We start from the raw sequence: 13,750 nt of genomic DNA on the forward strand, positions 1-13,750 counted from the left end.
TATCTTAGCTAGTAATTGTTTTTAAAACATAAAATTGAAAATTCTGTTTTAAAAAATACAGAAATAATCAGATTTGCTTTCAAAAAAGTATCAAAGTTATCCCGTTTTACGGTACATATGATTCGAAATAAAACCTCGGCTCGGTATGAAATCATACCTAACAATGAAAAGCCAGCCTTTAATATATTTTATGTAATAATTATTAATAATAAATTTTAAGGTGTATATTTTATGTTAAGAACATCGAGAAGATTATTTGGTCAGCTTGTACCTAAATATCTATCAACGATATAAGCTAAACAAGGGCATTAATTGCAATTATACCTCAACAATACTCAGCAGAAAATAGCCCCTTTTCGCACATCCCTAGTAGTGTTAACATAGCTCAGCACTTTTTACAGCGCACTTTCCTTCGGAACCGCACGAGAGAAAAGGGCAGCAGAATATACGGGCTAGCCGACATTCAATGGTTGCTCAGCGGTGCTTATCGCTTAACCAGATACTCTCGCTCATCCATACTTTCTGTACTTCGATATTCGTGTTTCCTAAAAAAAATAAGCTGCTACACTTTTTCCCGCACCTAAGCCTATCGCTTGTGCTCATTTCATCCGACTTTTATCCGTTATTATTTCTTCCATAATTAGGAATTCGTTGGCACCATGGAGTGGTGGTTTCTGCGGTATTGTTGTTCGCTTTTCGAGCCGTATTTTTATAACAATCTCTAATACCCTCTTCAAATTGGCTTGTGCTGACGGCGCATATTTCGTATTTCATCGGGTTTCTTCGCAAAACTGTTTTCGAGAGCGGAAAAAACAGTTCCAACGAATCGACTTCCTCCAATGCTGGGTGTTGTTGCATTGTTTCCAACGAAATATCTACAATGGAGCAAGTAAATAAATTTTGCAAGACTCTTTTTACCAGAAATATAACAGTGCAGTGCGCCATACTATTGGGTGGTGCGCGTCTAGCTTTATGACTTTTTCATCGGCTTAGCGTATTCACGTTAGCTCTGTGGGTTGGTTTTGTTCGTCGGCCGGCAACGCCAGCTGACGCGTGGTTTTCTCGGGCGATTCACACTCGCGGAAATTAGTATTCACTGAATTATGCAATGGAAGTGGTCGGAGAAGCGATGGAAATAATGATGACGTTGGAACGCTGGCCGCAAAATATGAAGGGGGAACTATTCGAATGCTACTATTGGACTAGTGGTTCCATGTGAATACTATCAATGCGGTAGGGAATAAATTATTGTTACGTAAGAGAAAGAACGGTTTGCGGTTTGCTAATATTATTCTCTGTCGGAGAATATATTCAGGGCTGGTAGTGACTAAGTGTCACAAAAAAGGAACTTTAGGGACCTCATGCTGGAACTTAGAGATCTCAAAAAGAGTCCAAATAGTTTTCATAAGGATTCATCTGGGAGAACGACTAAGAAATTCACTAAGTATATTTCCAACAGTTTTTTTTTAAATTCCATTTCGACAAGTTTCACTGCTCGTATAGTATTTTTTCATAATTTTCTACAAGAATTTCATCAGGAATTAATTCAGGTGTTTGCCAAAAGTTTCTTCGTCTGGTCGAAAAAGTTGAAATTTAGCGTGACATGTAATTTTGGAGATCATTTCAGTCAAAAAAGAGACCTTCCCTAAAAATAGAAACTATTTAAAGACTTGCATTGTATTAGCGATTAAGTTTTTTAAAAGAGACCTATTACCAGTCTTGTAGTTTAAACTTTAATTTACAGCGTAAGAGATTTTCACGACAATTCTAACAATTATTATTTTATTTTAGGATAAGAACGCCAACGCCTTGCAGAAGCCTTCCAACATCAACTGGAGTCGAATCGAGCGAGTGTGTGGCTCAGTACCAACCTACCTCAAGAACCTGCTGAAAATGTGTGGCTATGAGCAGGAGAGTAGCTTGCGAAATCTCAACGATGACGACTTCGTTGATATGGAACGTTTTGCCCGCGAAGAGTTGATTCACTTGGTCCCGCAGACGCAGTTCTACTTCCACATATTTTGCACTGATCCCGCACGGGAGTTTCGACTGGTCCCAGGGCATCGCAAACTACTGCTGCAGATGAGTGCCTATCTGAATTACACAAACGCCGCCAACGAACTGCAGCGCGCGGATCCAATGGTGAACCACCGATCGGAACGACCCGTACCTGTCCAAGAGAGAATGGAACGAGCTGAGCGTGTCGTTGAGCGGCCAGTGAAGCCGGAACGAATTGCAGACATCAATCTGGTACGGGAAATAAGGGAGCAACGCGCCATGATGCAACAACTTCAATTGCAACAGCACCAACAGCAACAAGAACTGGTCAATCAAGCCAGCGAAATGCTCCAAGAACACATACCAGACATCAAGATCGCTTCCACCAAAAATCCACCGTTCGCCTTCGAGCAAGCCACGGTCTATCCTCCGCTGAGCGACGAAGCCCGAGTCAAGAAGATTCAGAATATCATCATCAAACTGATCGAAATGTGGAGCGACAAGCAACCGATCAAGCTCACTCTTACCGAAGAAATGATCAATGTCACATATGAACTCAATGGCTACAATGCCTTCATTAAATGCCCCATGTGTGCGGTACAAATCAAAGTGTCCAAGCTTCCCACCAAAAAGGGCGATCGTTTCGTGATCTCAAACTTTTCCAAACACGTCATCAAGATGCACTTCTCTCAGCAGCAGCAGCAACAGCTCTCGCAATCCCAGCAACAGTTAAACGAAAGCAGTCGGTCTAGTTTGGAGAATTCTGGATTTTTCGGCGGGGAAAACTCCGACAGCAGCAACTATCCGTACGAAGAGTTCAGCATCAAACGAGCGAGGCTCGAGGACGAGGATGACGAGGAACATGAAATTCCGCCCCACATGCTGCATCCCTATGTGAGCATCAAGGACGAAGTGATCGATCTCGATGCGTAGTTTTAGTACCTAAGAAACCTCTTTTGATAGCAACAAATTGTACTCTGGTATACTGAAAAAATAATAGCTAATTGGTGTTTAACATGAACAAGAGCTGAACTCAGTAGGATTTAGTTATGAATATACGAACTATTTATGTATTACTTTTAGTCCTGAGAAGACAGTATGTTTTTCCCCATTCCCTGATTATCGATCAATTCCTTAGTTATTGGTTAAGTTTAGGTATCACGCAGCATAGGATTCAAAAGACTTTAAATATATGTTTCCCTCGTTGAGGAGAAAAGTTAATTACTAGTTTAAGGTTATGCTGTGTACATAGGCTGATAGATTAGGCGCAAGTTCGGAAAAATTCAGGCGAACAGCATTACACTCGACATTTATGTATTTGATTCCATTTTATCATCTTCCAAAACCTGAATAAATCATGTGCACCTGTTTCATGTAATGAACGTATCATTGAGTTTTGTATGGATATCGATAGAAACTGTAGAATCAATAGCTTTCAATGGTTTGCTTGATCCAGTCGACATAGTAAGCAACCTTCGCGTACCCATCCGGATATTGAGTTCCACATGCGGAGATTACAAAGTTGGCTACACCAACTAGTTTCCCGTCATGAACAGCGGGACCGCCAGAATCGCCATTGCAGGCTCCATTGTCAACGGCGTTGTTGAAACAGATCAACCCCTTGCTCACGAAACCGGCGGCTTGGTAGCAATCCTTTTCTCGCAACACGTACATAGTGGCATATTTCAACTGTTCCGAAATGTCCATGCCCGTACCGATGCGTCCAAAGCCGGAAATGGTAACCGCATCCGATTCCTCCAGTTCTTCAGTGTTCAATTCAATCTTTTGCATGCTTTCGTCAAACTCGATTTTCTCCTTCAGCTTGATGAGCGCGATATCATGTTGGAATTCACCATACAATTCATGAGCAAAGGTGTCCTCAACTTCGAAAAAGTGTCCATCTCCGGCTAGGTTTGACGATCCGGCGTACACCGCGAGCTGGCTCGGAGGAATCCTGTAGAATTTATTTATATAGATCATTATTTCATTTCATACTTGTAGGTATGTTCCGTTGACTTACTTATTGATTCCGTCCAAAACGCAGTGTGCGGCAGTGAGCACCCATTGCTGATCGATTATTGAGCCACCGCAGCGAAAGTTGCCCGTATAGAAAAGTCCAATCTGGTGCGGGAACTGATTGTCCTCCGCGAAATGACCACCGACGATTTTGTCCGATGGGAAACCCATGGCAGCTAATGCCACCGAAAGAATGAGAAAAACTGATTTGATAACCATGGCTTAGCTTTGGTGAATGGGATACTGGAGTGTTTGCAGTTTCTACTCTTCGGCATAGTTTTTATAGTCCACGAGTGGATGAAACTGATGTAATTGATGGTTTATTCCAAGTGGAATTATCGATAAGCTCCGCTCTTAAAAACGGCAAAGTGGAATGTTTTGGTTATTTCCATCTTTCCACTCATCGTATAATGCATTAAAGTCGTTCTCGTAAACCAAATTATTTCGTACTTCTGTGTACAATTACTAATTCTTTCAATTTGAGGAAACTACAGTGAAACCTCCATGAGTCGATATTGAAGGGACCATCGACTCATGGAAATATCGAGTCATGCAACAGCAATTCTTTGGAAAGCTGGTTCTAGGGACCATCATAGTAACCATGAAATTTTGTTTTTAGTATGGTTCCACGAGTCGATATCGAGTCATGGAACATCGACTCATGGAGGTATCACTGTATTGATAATTAGGCAATTATGGATGCAGAAAATGAAGAGAGAATTAATGTTCTCATCAAAAAGTGGAACGAGACTGAAAAGGATGACGAGCACGTAGGCTGACCAGAACATAATAAGATAAAAAAGTACAAATAAATAACAAAAAAACGGTTTTTTTTTTTTTTTGCAGAACTTCTTTAATGTTATCAGATTTGACATCATAGGGACAATGGAAACTCGTCTTTTTAGTTTAGGGAAGTTGTCGGAAAATTTGGTAAAACGGGGGAGTGATTCCAAGCAACAGCACCAAAATTTGGAAAATTTTTTAATTCATTTTTTTCTATTGAGCTGAAACTTTGCACAGTTTTCCAGTTCTATCTAAATCGTCATTTTCCGATATCAAATCTTCAAGTTGAGTCACGACTAACTTTTCAAAAGGGTGTATGTGAAAATGGTTCAAAAATATTCAAAAAGCTGCACAGCAAAAACGGTTCGCTCGATTGTTAGACAACTAAAGAAACAAAGTTAGACAACTAAATAAAGATTCAAAAAAAAAATACACACAGTAAAAAAAATTTTTTTTTGCACTAAAAAACATAATTTTTGACACAAAAACTCAAATATCTCAAAACCTTATCGGAATACCAACGTAATTTTTTGAGGGAAAACGGTCCATTATATTAGCTATCTACCATAAAAATTTGGTGATGGTAAACCAATAAACAAAAAAGTTATGACATTTCAAACATGTCACAATTTTCACATTTAGTAGAAAAAAATTTTTTTTTTCGGTGTAAATTTTTACGGGAACCGCAGTTTGTTGCTGATTTTATTGTTAAGGGCCTTGCGTGAATTAAACAAGTCGTTTTCATGTATTCATTAGTATTATGTATATTATATGTATACATATTATGTATATGTATAAATATTATATGTATATGTATATATGTATAAATTAAAATGAATTAACAGATTACACGAAAATGATTTTTTTTTACCAGGATATTTTTTTTAGAGTATGATTGATGAGTTTCTAAATGTTATATATAAACTTTAAAAGTTTTGGATTTGGGTATGCGTTATGAGATCATGAAAACATTTTATTAATACTTATTTATTTATTTATTGTTATTCAATTTTTTTACAATATCGAACACTTTTGCATCATTATCAGTACAGTTCGAGTATAGTTTTGCTTTAATTTAATTTTCTGACAATGGAATGAAACAGTGAAAATTTTGGGTTCCTTGGATCGTTTTCGCGTTATTATATTGCTCGCTGAGCTCTGATGCCGTTAATTCGTACTCTTCAGTAGTAGTAAAACAAAATGATAATTTTGTTAAATCTTCTTCTTTTCTGCGATTCGCCCAATCAAATAGTTCTTTTGCAGTTTTAATTGGATGCTCACGTTCTTTGGCTAAACTTGCTCTTGTGGCCATGCGCTTTATGGTTCCTCCAATAGCATCACAAGGACCTTTGCCATGTGACGTAGCAAAGAAATGCCATTCTGCATCAATTCCGTACTTTGATTTAAATTGACATAGGCTCGAAAAATTCTTACGGTTTTTGTACTGCGATGCTGCTCCATCAGACATGAAATATATCTTTCTGATTTCTTTATCCTTATCAACGCGTAAAAAGTTAATCATTTTGGCAATGAACAAATTTACAGATACTGAGTCGTGTCTTAAATCTTCGGAAATTACAATAAAACTAAAATGTTCAATTTGCGTACTTCCATTGAAATAAATAACAAATGGATGAATTGTAGCTTGCTGTACGTTCCAGTGATGGGACTGCACTTCATCTTGTAATACAAAGCTATAGTTTTCAGAAAAATCACAAATGACTAAAAATTCACCATCTTGTAATGTATTTATCGTATTTTTTAAAAAGCGGGATTGCTCTGTTTTAATAAAGTCGTGAGGAATTAAACTTTCTAATTTCAAGCAAAAAAATGACACAAACTCATCTACAGGTTTTACAATAGTTTCTAGGTCACACCTATCCGTGGTCACCCATTGCTCAAATGATAACTGATCAATATAATTTTCTTCAAACTCAGCGAATAAGATCGTAGATAGCAATTTGATGTTGTATTTTCACACAAAAGACTACCAGTTAACATTTTAATATCCTTTGATAAATTGATTCTTTTCAAACTATGTAAGATTAGGTTAATATTTTCGTGTGTTGTGCACACACAAACATTATGTGTTCCTGAATTGGATAGAAGCTTGCATTGCCTTGGACGAAGGCTTGCAAATGAGGAAAAACCTACCTTAATATTTTCGTTAATTTCCTTGAAGCGTGTATACGCTTCTTTCAAAGTAGTCATCATCAATCGTTTTTGGATTGCTTGACGCTTTCCATCTTTTTTACAGATACATAATCTTTTTGGCCAGGCATAGCTCTACTTACTTCATCGTCTTCAAAAATATTGAATTATTTTTTCTTTTGTCTCATCTGTTAATGAACTACTCGACCTACCATTTTTGGTTGCAAGACAGTTATTTTTGAATTGTTTTGCCTCTTTTGCTGTATTTCTATTGGTTTTGAACTCATCAATGGCGTCTTGAATAGACCACGAGCTTGGCAGCATCGACAAAATCAATAATTTTTCTTTCCTTGTCGTGGCTAGATTCGAGAACCTTTCCTTCATAGTCATAATTACCTCATCGTAGTCTGTATTTTCCACATCCTCAGGTCCTAATTTGAAGAGGTTTCTTCGTACAGCTTCGTTGATTTCACGGTATTTTTTCTCGGGATAATTGACGTAACCCATCTTCGTATATTTAATCGGAGTCACTTTTATTCCAGCTATCCCTTCGTTGAAGCGTTCGATGTTGACCTTCTGGATGCACTCATCTTCTGATTGATTTGTTGAAACAGATGTCGCTGATGGTACCGTGGCAAGACTATCTGCACTTGGTACTTCTGGTAACTCCTCAGTTGTTGTCGGTGCATCTAGTAATTCCTCAGTTGTTGTTGTTTTCGAACTTCCTGCAACCTGATCCACCGATGATGTACAGATTGCCCGTTTGTCAACGTTTAAACGGCAGGACGTACAAATGCGTAAATTTGTATTCAATGTAGACATTGGAGCATAACCAGCCGCTTTCAGTTTATCTATGGTGCTTTCGGTGAGATTTCGTAGCTCTTTCGAACACTTTTTTTCTGCAAACGGCCTGCAACAGTTGAGAAAGCGACTACTCATGTTGCTCGTTAGAATTTAATAAACAAAATCACTTTTAAGTTTTTACTGACTAGTTTGGTGTCGTTTGCTTGACTGAAGAAAAATTTTACAATTAAATCTTTTATAACCATAGTGGTAGTATATTTTTAGCTTTTTCGTGAGTATGTTCATGGTATGTACCTATCATGTTTTTGATGTTGTTGAAGTTACTCGCTTTCTCCCAAATATGATTAACAAAGTCTATTCTCTACCAACCCATAACGCGGGTAGATCACCTTTTCGTGGTGCGTTATGGGGTAAAGATCTACCAGTGAACCCTAGTCCTGACTGCTTCAAACGAAGAGAACAGGATGTTATAGTAATCAAAGGAACACTTTTAGTCCTTGTTACATTTTAAACTTTGTTGAAAGTGACAAGTCTCGGTTTTCCCAGTTGCCGAGAATGATCTTAAGACAAGGAAAAAAATGAGTTGAATTCAACAATTTGTTTTCTAATCTTTTATTTATTTTGTTTTCTAGTTTGAAGAAGTAAGGACTAGGATTCTGATGCATGGACAATATCGGTGTAATTTCTTGGCTTTATCGAGGGATCCGATTTTGCCTGATAAAGAGGCGCGCCTGTGGAGAGTCCATGCACCACACTCTTCGAAGGGTAGGAACCTTTCAGTTAGAATCCTTTCCTGTGATCAAGTTAGGAATTACAACTGTAAGAAAACCGAATGCTTTATCACTTCTCGATAGTGATAAAGTAAAACGACATGCACTACACAAAGGACGCGGGATATACTACAATAGATCAAATATTGGTCGCAGTGGTTTATGTTCCGAACAGAAAAAACCAAGGCGGGTCTATACCCAGGTGTAATCAGATTTTAACTTTGTGGAGAAAACCAGCGCCGAAAAAACCGACCTGCTTTACGTATACTAGATCACCTGGGTATAGACCCGCCTTGTTCTCTACGAGGTAAACTTTTTGCAGGTAAACTAGTATACCTGTATAGAAAACTTTTTTTGTAGCTTTTGTCTTCAATATTAGATTTCTTATAGGTTTCTTTTATCAAAAGGTTTCAACACTATTGAGAGAATTTTTCTTCAGTTACGTACAATAAAAAATATGACACTATCAAGACTTTAGATCACAACACTGGATCGCGTCTAACTTTCTAATAGATGCTATAATAGTTATGAACCATTAAATAAAATATCATGAAAACAACTTGTTAACCTGGGTACCACATGACACATAACAAAAAATTCAGCAACAAACTGCGGTCCAAAAAAAAATTAACAATGAAAAAAAAAAAAAATTTCACTAAGTGTCAAATTTGTGAAATATTTGAAATGTCATAACTTTTTTGTTTATTTTTATGGTAGATAGTTAATATAATGGACCGTTTTCCCTCAAAAAATTACGTTGGTATTCCGATAGGATTTTGAGATATTTGAGTTTTTGTGACAAAAATGATGTTTTTTAATGCAAAAAAAAACACTTTTTTTACTGTGTGTATATTTTTTGGAATCTTTATTTAGTTGTCTAACTTTGTTTCTTTAGTTGTCTAACAATCGAACGAACCGTTTATGCTGTGCAGCTTTTTGAATATTTTTGAACCATTTTCACATACACCCTTTTGAAAAGTTAGTCGTGACTCAACTTGAAGATTTGATAATGGAAAATGACGATTTAGATGGAACTGAAAAAACTGTGCAAAGTTTCAGATATTTTTGAAATGGTCGATCAGAATCGACTTGCATGCCTCCGTGGAATCCCTCGGGGGTGTATTAATATGTTATTTTATATAGGAGATTCCATGAGATTGAGAGGCAACAAAAGTGCAATGATGATAGACTTTTTATTTGAGAATATTCAATTTTCTCGGAGTTATCACTGAGTAAATGAGTCAATAGGTTTCCTTGTTGTTATCTGTGAGCGAACGAATTTAATGAGTTACTGATTACATTTCTTCTCATTTCTTTTGTTATTAAATCTTTCGGGAAGGTTTCTTTGGAGGAATTTAAGGGAAAAATCAAAAAATTATGCAAGGCAGAATCTCAGAAAAGTTTGAAGTAAAATTTTGGAAGGTATCGCAGATGTTATGAAATAATTTTATTGCCTTTAAAAAAAATGTTCTGTTCCTACATGATTTTTTTAAGGGTTCTCTGCATACTTTTCTTCTGAAGTTTTTGGATAAATCCGAAATAATTCCAAAAATTAAAAAAAAAATCTCTCTAATAGAAAACCAATACTCAAGTAATCAGTGGTAAATGACCATTGTAGGTCTCAACTTTTGTGGAATTGTGTGTTGGAATTATTTTGTGTCTAATCATGTTTATTCTTATAAAAAAATGTAAAATACCATAATAATATTCAATGTGATAATGACAGACATCATTAACTTCTTTTCTAAATAAGGAAGCGTCAAAGTTTATGGGGATGCCTAAAATATATATGGCCATTATCATAGATAAATAACTAGACGAAGACAAAATGATGTCTGCTTGTGTTTGATTTTCCTGATAAAGGCTGGTTTGCTGCTGACAAGAAAAGTAATCGCCTATCTCGATGCGTGGTAAATTTCTACCCAGAAATGCTCAAGAAAGTCACATTTCTTTGATCGCAGTACGCTGTTGGAAAAGATTGTTATTTCAAATGAGGCTCTCTGTGAGAAATTTCTTGACCAATTTAGTCAAGAAATTTCTTTCACATCTGTCACACACAAATGAGTCAGCACGCTGAATATTTGCCATGTGATAGTTGAGTCGGCAGTGGCCTGTCAACGCTCTGACCATGAGACTGCAATTCTGCTTTGACAGATTTGTTAAATACTTTGCCACCCTTGGAGGTGGCTCAGTAATGTACAATTTTGTTTGACGATACGACTCCAAACTATTCCAATATTGCTTGTGCTGAGTTGCCGCCCAAGAGTTTATCTGAAGCTTCACCCAGCACTTCGAAATTGGAATAGCCGGCTCAGGGCCAACGAAGTCATGCGATGCTCCATCGCGAGCTAGCTCATCAGCCAATTTATTTCCAGCGATGGAAGAATGGCCAGGTACCCATACAAGGTTTACAGAGTTGACTGAATTCAGTTCCTCAATTTGAGTTCGACATGCGATAACAAGCTTCGACATCGAGTTGACCGAAGCAAGAGCTTTTATAGCAACCTGACTATCTGAACAGAAGTATATGACTTTACACATTACCAACAATCCTACCCTTCCCCGATGGTCGTAAGGACGTGGCCAGCGCCGTTATTGACTTTTAAAATGTAAGCTGTCGATAGTGCACATTGAGCTAACCATTACTAATCCCAAGCCCCATTCATTAAATCTCTGTGCAACTTCGACTGTTTTGGTCAATCACAGAGTAGCAACTACACACTTAAATTATTTCACCGACCTCAGTAAAACGTTTCGCCGAAAACCCAACAGCTGAGATTTTGGTAATTTTCAATACTGAATCTCGGTACCTATTTTGCAAGCCTAATTTTTTACCGAGATCTCGGCGAACTTTACCGTGATTCGGTAGACGTTTACCGATATCTCGGTAAAAGTTTTACCGACATTTTTTAAATAATTACCGAGATATCAGTTGTTGGGCTCTCGGCGAATCCGTTTACCGAGGTCGATTTCCAAATTCAAGTGTGTACGAACCGTTCAGTCATCTGTGGTCATGCTCAACATTGAGGACTTTTGCTCCCTGAGAATATTGTGAAAATACTTTTTTTTACATGTGTGTGGCTGAAACTACATAGGAGTAGAAGCGTGTGCTATGCCATTTTTGTTCGAAATTAAACTCAAAATTTCGCGAAATTCCGTTTTATTCCGTTGGCTTCCAATTTTCCGCGGAAATATTTTAACAATTTGGCGAAACGAAACGAATTCGTATGATAAATATTCCGCCTGTTTGAGTTCCGTGGAATTCCGCGGAATTTCGTTTCGAAGCCTGTTTGATGGAATCATTCGATATTTCGCATACCCTTAACTAGAGTTACTGTGCAGGAGCCACATTTCTTGCAGGCGCAACGCTGTATATTGTGAGACCCGTTTTGGTGCGCCTCATTTTTCTTGAGATGTGTCTCAATGTGGTCTCATGCGCTCTGTAACATGTGCTGTTTGAAAGTCAGCATAATTATTGAAGCGATGATAACATTTTTCAATGAGAATCGAATGTAGACCATCTAGACACCTGCATAATGAAGCTGCAAACGTCGCTCGACTTTGGTGCTGGAAAAATGCTGAATATAGAATCACCATTCCAAGTTCTTTTTGTACTTCTTGTAAACTTGTACAGTTACTTTTTTTAGCTTTGAAAAACCACCAATGAATGTTGAGTTTGCGCACTGTGAATCGTGAGCTTGTGATAAACTTTCACCAAAGCATTTCAATACAAGAGATTTGTACTTTTGCAAGCTTTCAGGATAAGCTTCATAAATAGCTTAAAAAATAATTTAGCTTTCCTCTACTTTACCAACGGAAACGGGAAAGATTTGATGCAACAATTTAATCAGTTACCCACTTGAAATGAGTTAGAAGAAAAACAATAATGAGTTTTTATTTTCAAAACGATTTCTAAGAGGATTATATTAGGCTACCGTCTTATCAGTCGATATCGTATTCACCGAACACGTGTTTACTCTTGAGTCCAATAGCACCATCAACTCTAGGAACTATAAAACGCTTGGCATCAAATCGAACGGGCTCTCAGTTCTCATCGTTACATCCAAAGTTCTGTACCGGGTAATGCAATTGGTTCTTGTTTCGCTATTGGCCACCGCCTTTTTCGGCGCAGTTGCACCATCACCTGCCAGGAGAATCGTCGGAGGCCAATTTGCACAGAATGAGAAACAGTTTCCCTACCAGGTGGCCCTTTTCGAGAAGGATGAGTTCAAGTGCGGAGGATCGATTATCGCCGAAAAGTGGATTCTAACGGCTGCCCATTGCATCGTGCAGCTTGATGGAAGGTAAGAAAAAGTTCTACAATTGCGCTGTAATATAGGGTAAATTTTAATTTCTATATAATTAATTCCACAGTCCTACATCAACTGATGTTTTAAAGGTTCATGTCGGTTCACCTCACCTAAAAAAAGGAGGGAAAAAGGTGAAACCTTCAAGGATTATTCCTCACGCTGACTACCCCAAGATCAATTACGACATCGGATTGATTGAGCTAGAAGAGGCCCTCGTTTATGATAAAACCATCCAAAAAATTGAGCTCTATCGAGGGGAATTACCAGTAAATGTCACAGTTACAATCTCCGGCCATGGAAAAACCGGAAGTAATGAGCCGATCTCCGAGATGCTCAAGTGCAACACATTGACCGTGATGGACGAGACAGAATGTTTTAACCAAATAATTCATTCCGGGTGGAAGAAAATCATGTGTCTGAAGAAGCCTGCGGATAATAACGGTATTTGCACGGGAGATTCCGGAGGACCTGCCGTGTTCAATGGAAAGCAAGTTGGAGTGGCCAACTTTGTGCTGGGAAAGTGTGGATCGATCCGTACGGATGGATATGCTTTTGTGCCTTTCTTCGTACCCTGGATTGAGGAAACTATGAAACAGCAGTGAGAGATAGTGATTTCTAAAGCCTGGAGTGGAAATTATCAATAAAAATGGAGTGGAAAATATCAAAAAATCAAGCAATCCTGAAACACTAAATTCACTGAACATGTCTAGAGTAGGGTGGTTTAAAAAACAAAAAAAAGTTTAAAAATCCCACTTTCCACATCATTTTGAAATCCTTAGGGACCGTTCAAATACTACGTAACACAACAGGGGGAGGGAGGGGGTCTTACATAGTGTTACGGTCCATACAAAAATTTGAAATTTTCCATACGAAAGCTATTACGTGGGGGAGGGAGGGAGTTTAAAGTTGACAAATTTT

The 13,750-nt window shown here is 37.9% G+C and overlaps 3 protein-coding genes across 4 annotated transcripts in view; 2 read left to right on the plus strand and 1 right to left on the minus strand.

Annotated features, from left to right (window-relative positions):
• LOC5571052 overlaps positions 1–3,384 on the plus strand; it is a 72,630-nt gene extending 69,246 nt beyond the window's left edge. For both annotated transcript variants that reach the window (XM_021841475.1, XM_021841476.1), the window contains exon 3: positions 1,792–3,384. In XM_021841475.1, the coding sequence (XP_021697167.1) occupies positions 1,792–2,931 (1,140 nt within the window). In that variant the 3' untranslated portion in view covers positions 2,932–3,384. The remainder of the gene's footprint in view (positions 1–1,791) is intronic.
• LOC5571053 (serine protease SP24D) lies at positions 3,296–4,286 on the minus strand. Its single transcript, XM_001659442.2, has 2 exons — positions 4,019–4,286; positions 3,296–3,952 (listed from the first exon to the last, which is right to left on the minus strand). Exons 1-2 carry the CDS (start codon positions 4,231–4,233, stop codon positions 3,424–3,426), a joined length of 744 nt encoding a protein of 247 aa, XP_001659492.2. The 5' UTR covers positions 4,234–4,286; the 3' UTR covers positions 3,296–3,423.
• An 8,264-nt stretch (positions 4,287–12,550) lies between these two features.
• LOC5571844 (serine protease SP24D) lies at positions 12,551–13,509 on the plus strand. Its single transcript, XM_001659919.2, has 2 exons — positions 12,551–12,826; positions 12,897–13,509. Exons 1-2 carry the CDS (start codon positions 12,606–12,608, stop codon positions 13,432–13,434), a joined length of 759 nt encoding a protein of 252 aa, XP_001659969.2. The 5' UTR covers positions 12,551–12,605; the 3' UTR covers positions 13,435–13,509.
• Positions 13,510–13,750: the final 241 nt, after the last annotated feature.

Source organism: Aedes aegypti, chromosome 2, assembly GCF_002204515.2.
Source record: "Aedes aegypti strain LVP_AGWG chromosome 2, AaegL5.0 Primary Assembly, whole genome shotgun sequence".
NCBI classification, from domain to species: Eukaryota; Metazoa; Arthropoda; class Insecta; order Diptera; family Culicidae; genus Aedes; species Aedes aegypti.

Excerpts from the sequence above, each read along its gene's own strand:
- LOC5571053 (XM_001659442.2), bottom strand. The coding sequence starts at position 4,233 with ATGGTTATCAAATCAGTTTTTCTCATTCTTTCGGTGGCATTAGCTGCC. Across the intron at positions 3,953-4,018 it reads GTTTTGGACGGAATCAATAA|GATTCCTCCGAGCCAGCTCG; the intron begins GTAAGTCAACGG and ends TAAATTCTACAG.
- LOC5571844 (XM_001659919.2), top strand. The coding sequence starts at position 12,606 with ATGCAATTGGTTCTTGTTTCGCTATTGGCCACCGCCTTTTTCGGCGCA. Across the intron at positions 12,827-12,896 it reads ATCGTGCAGCTTGATGGAAG|TCCTACATCAACTGATGTTT; the intron begins GTAAGAAAAAGT and ends TTAATTCCACAG.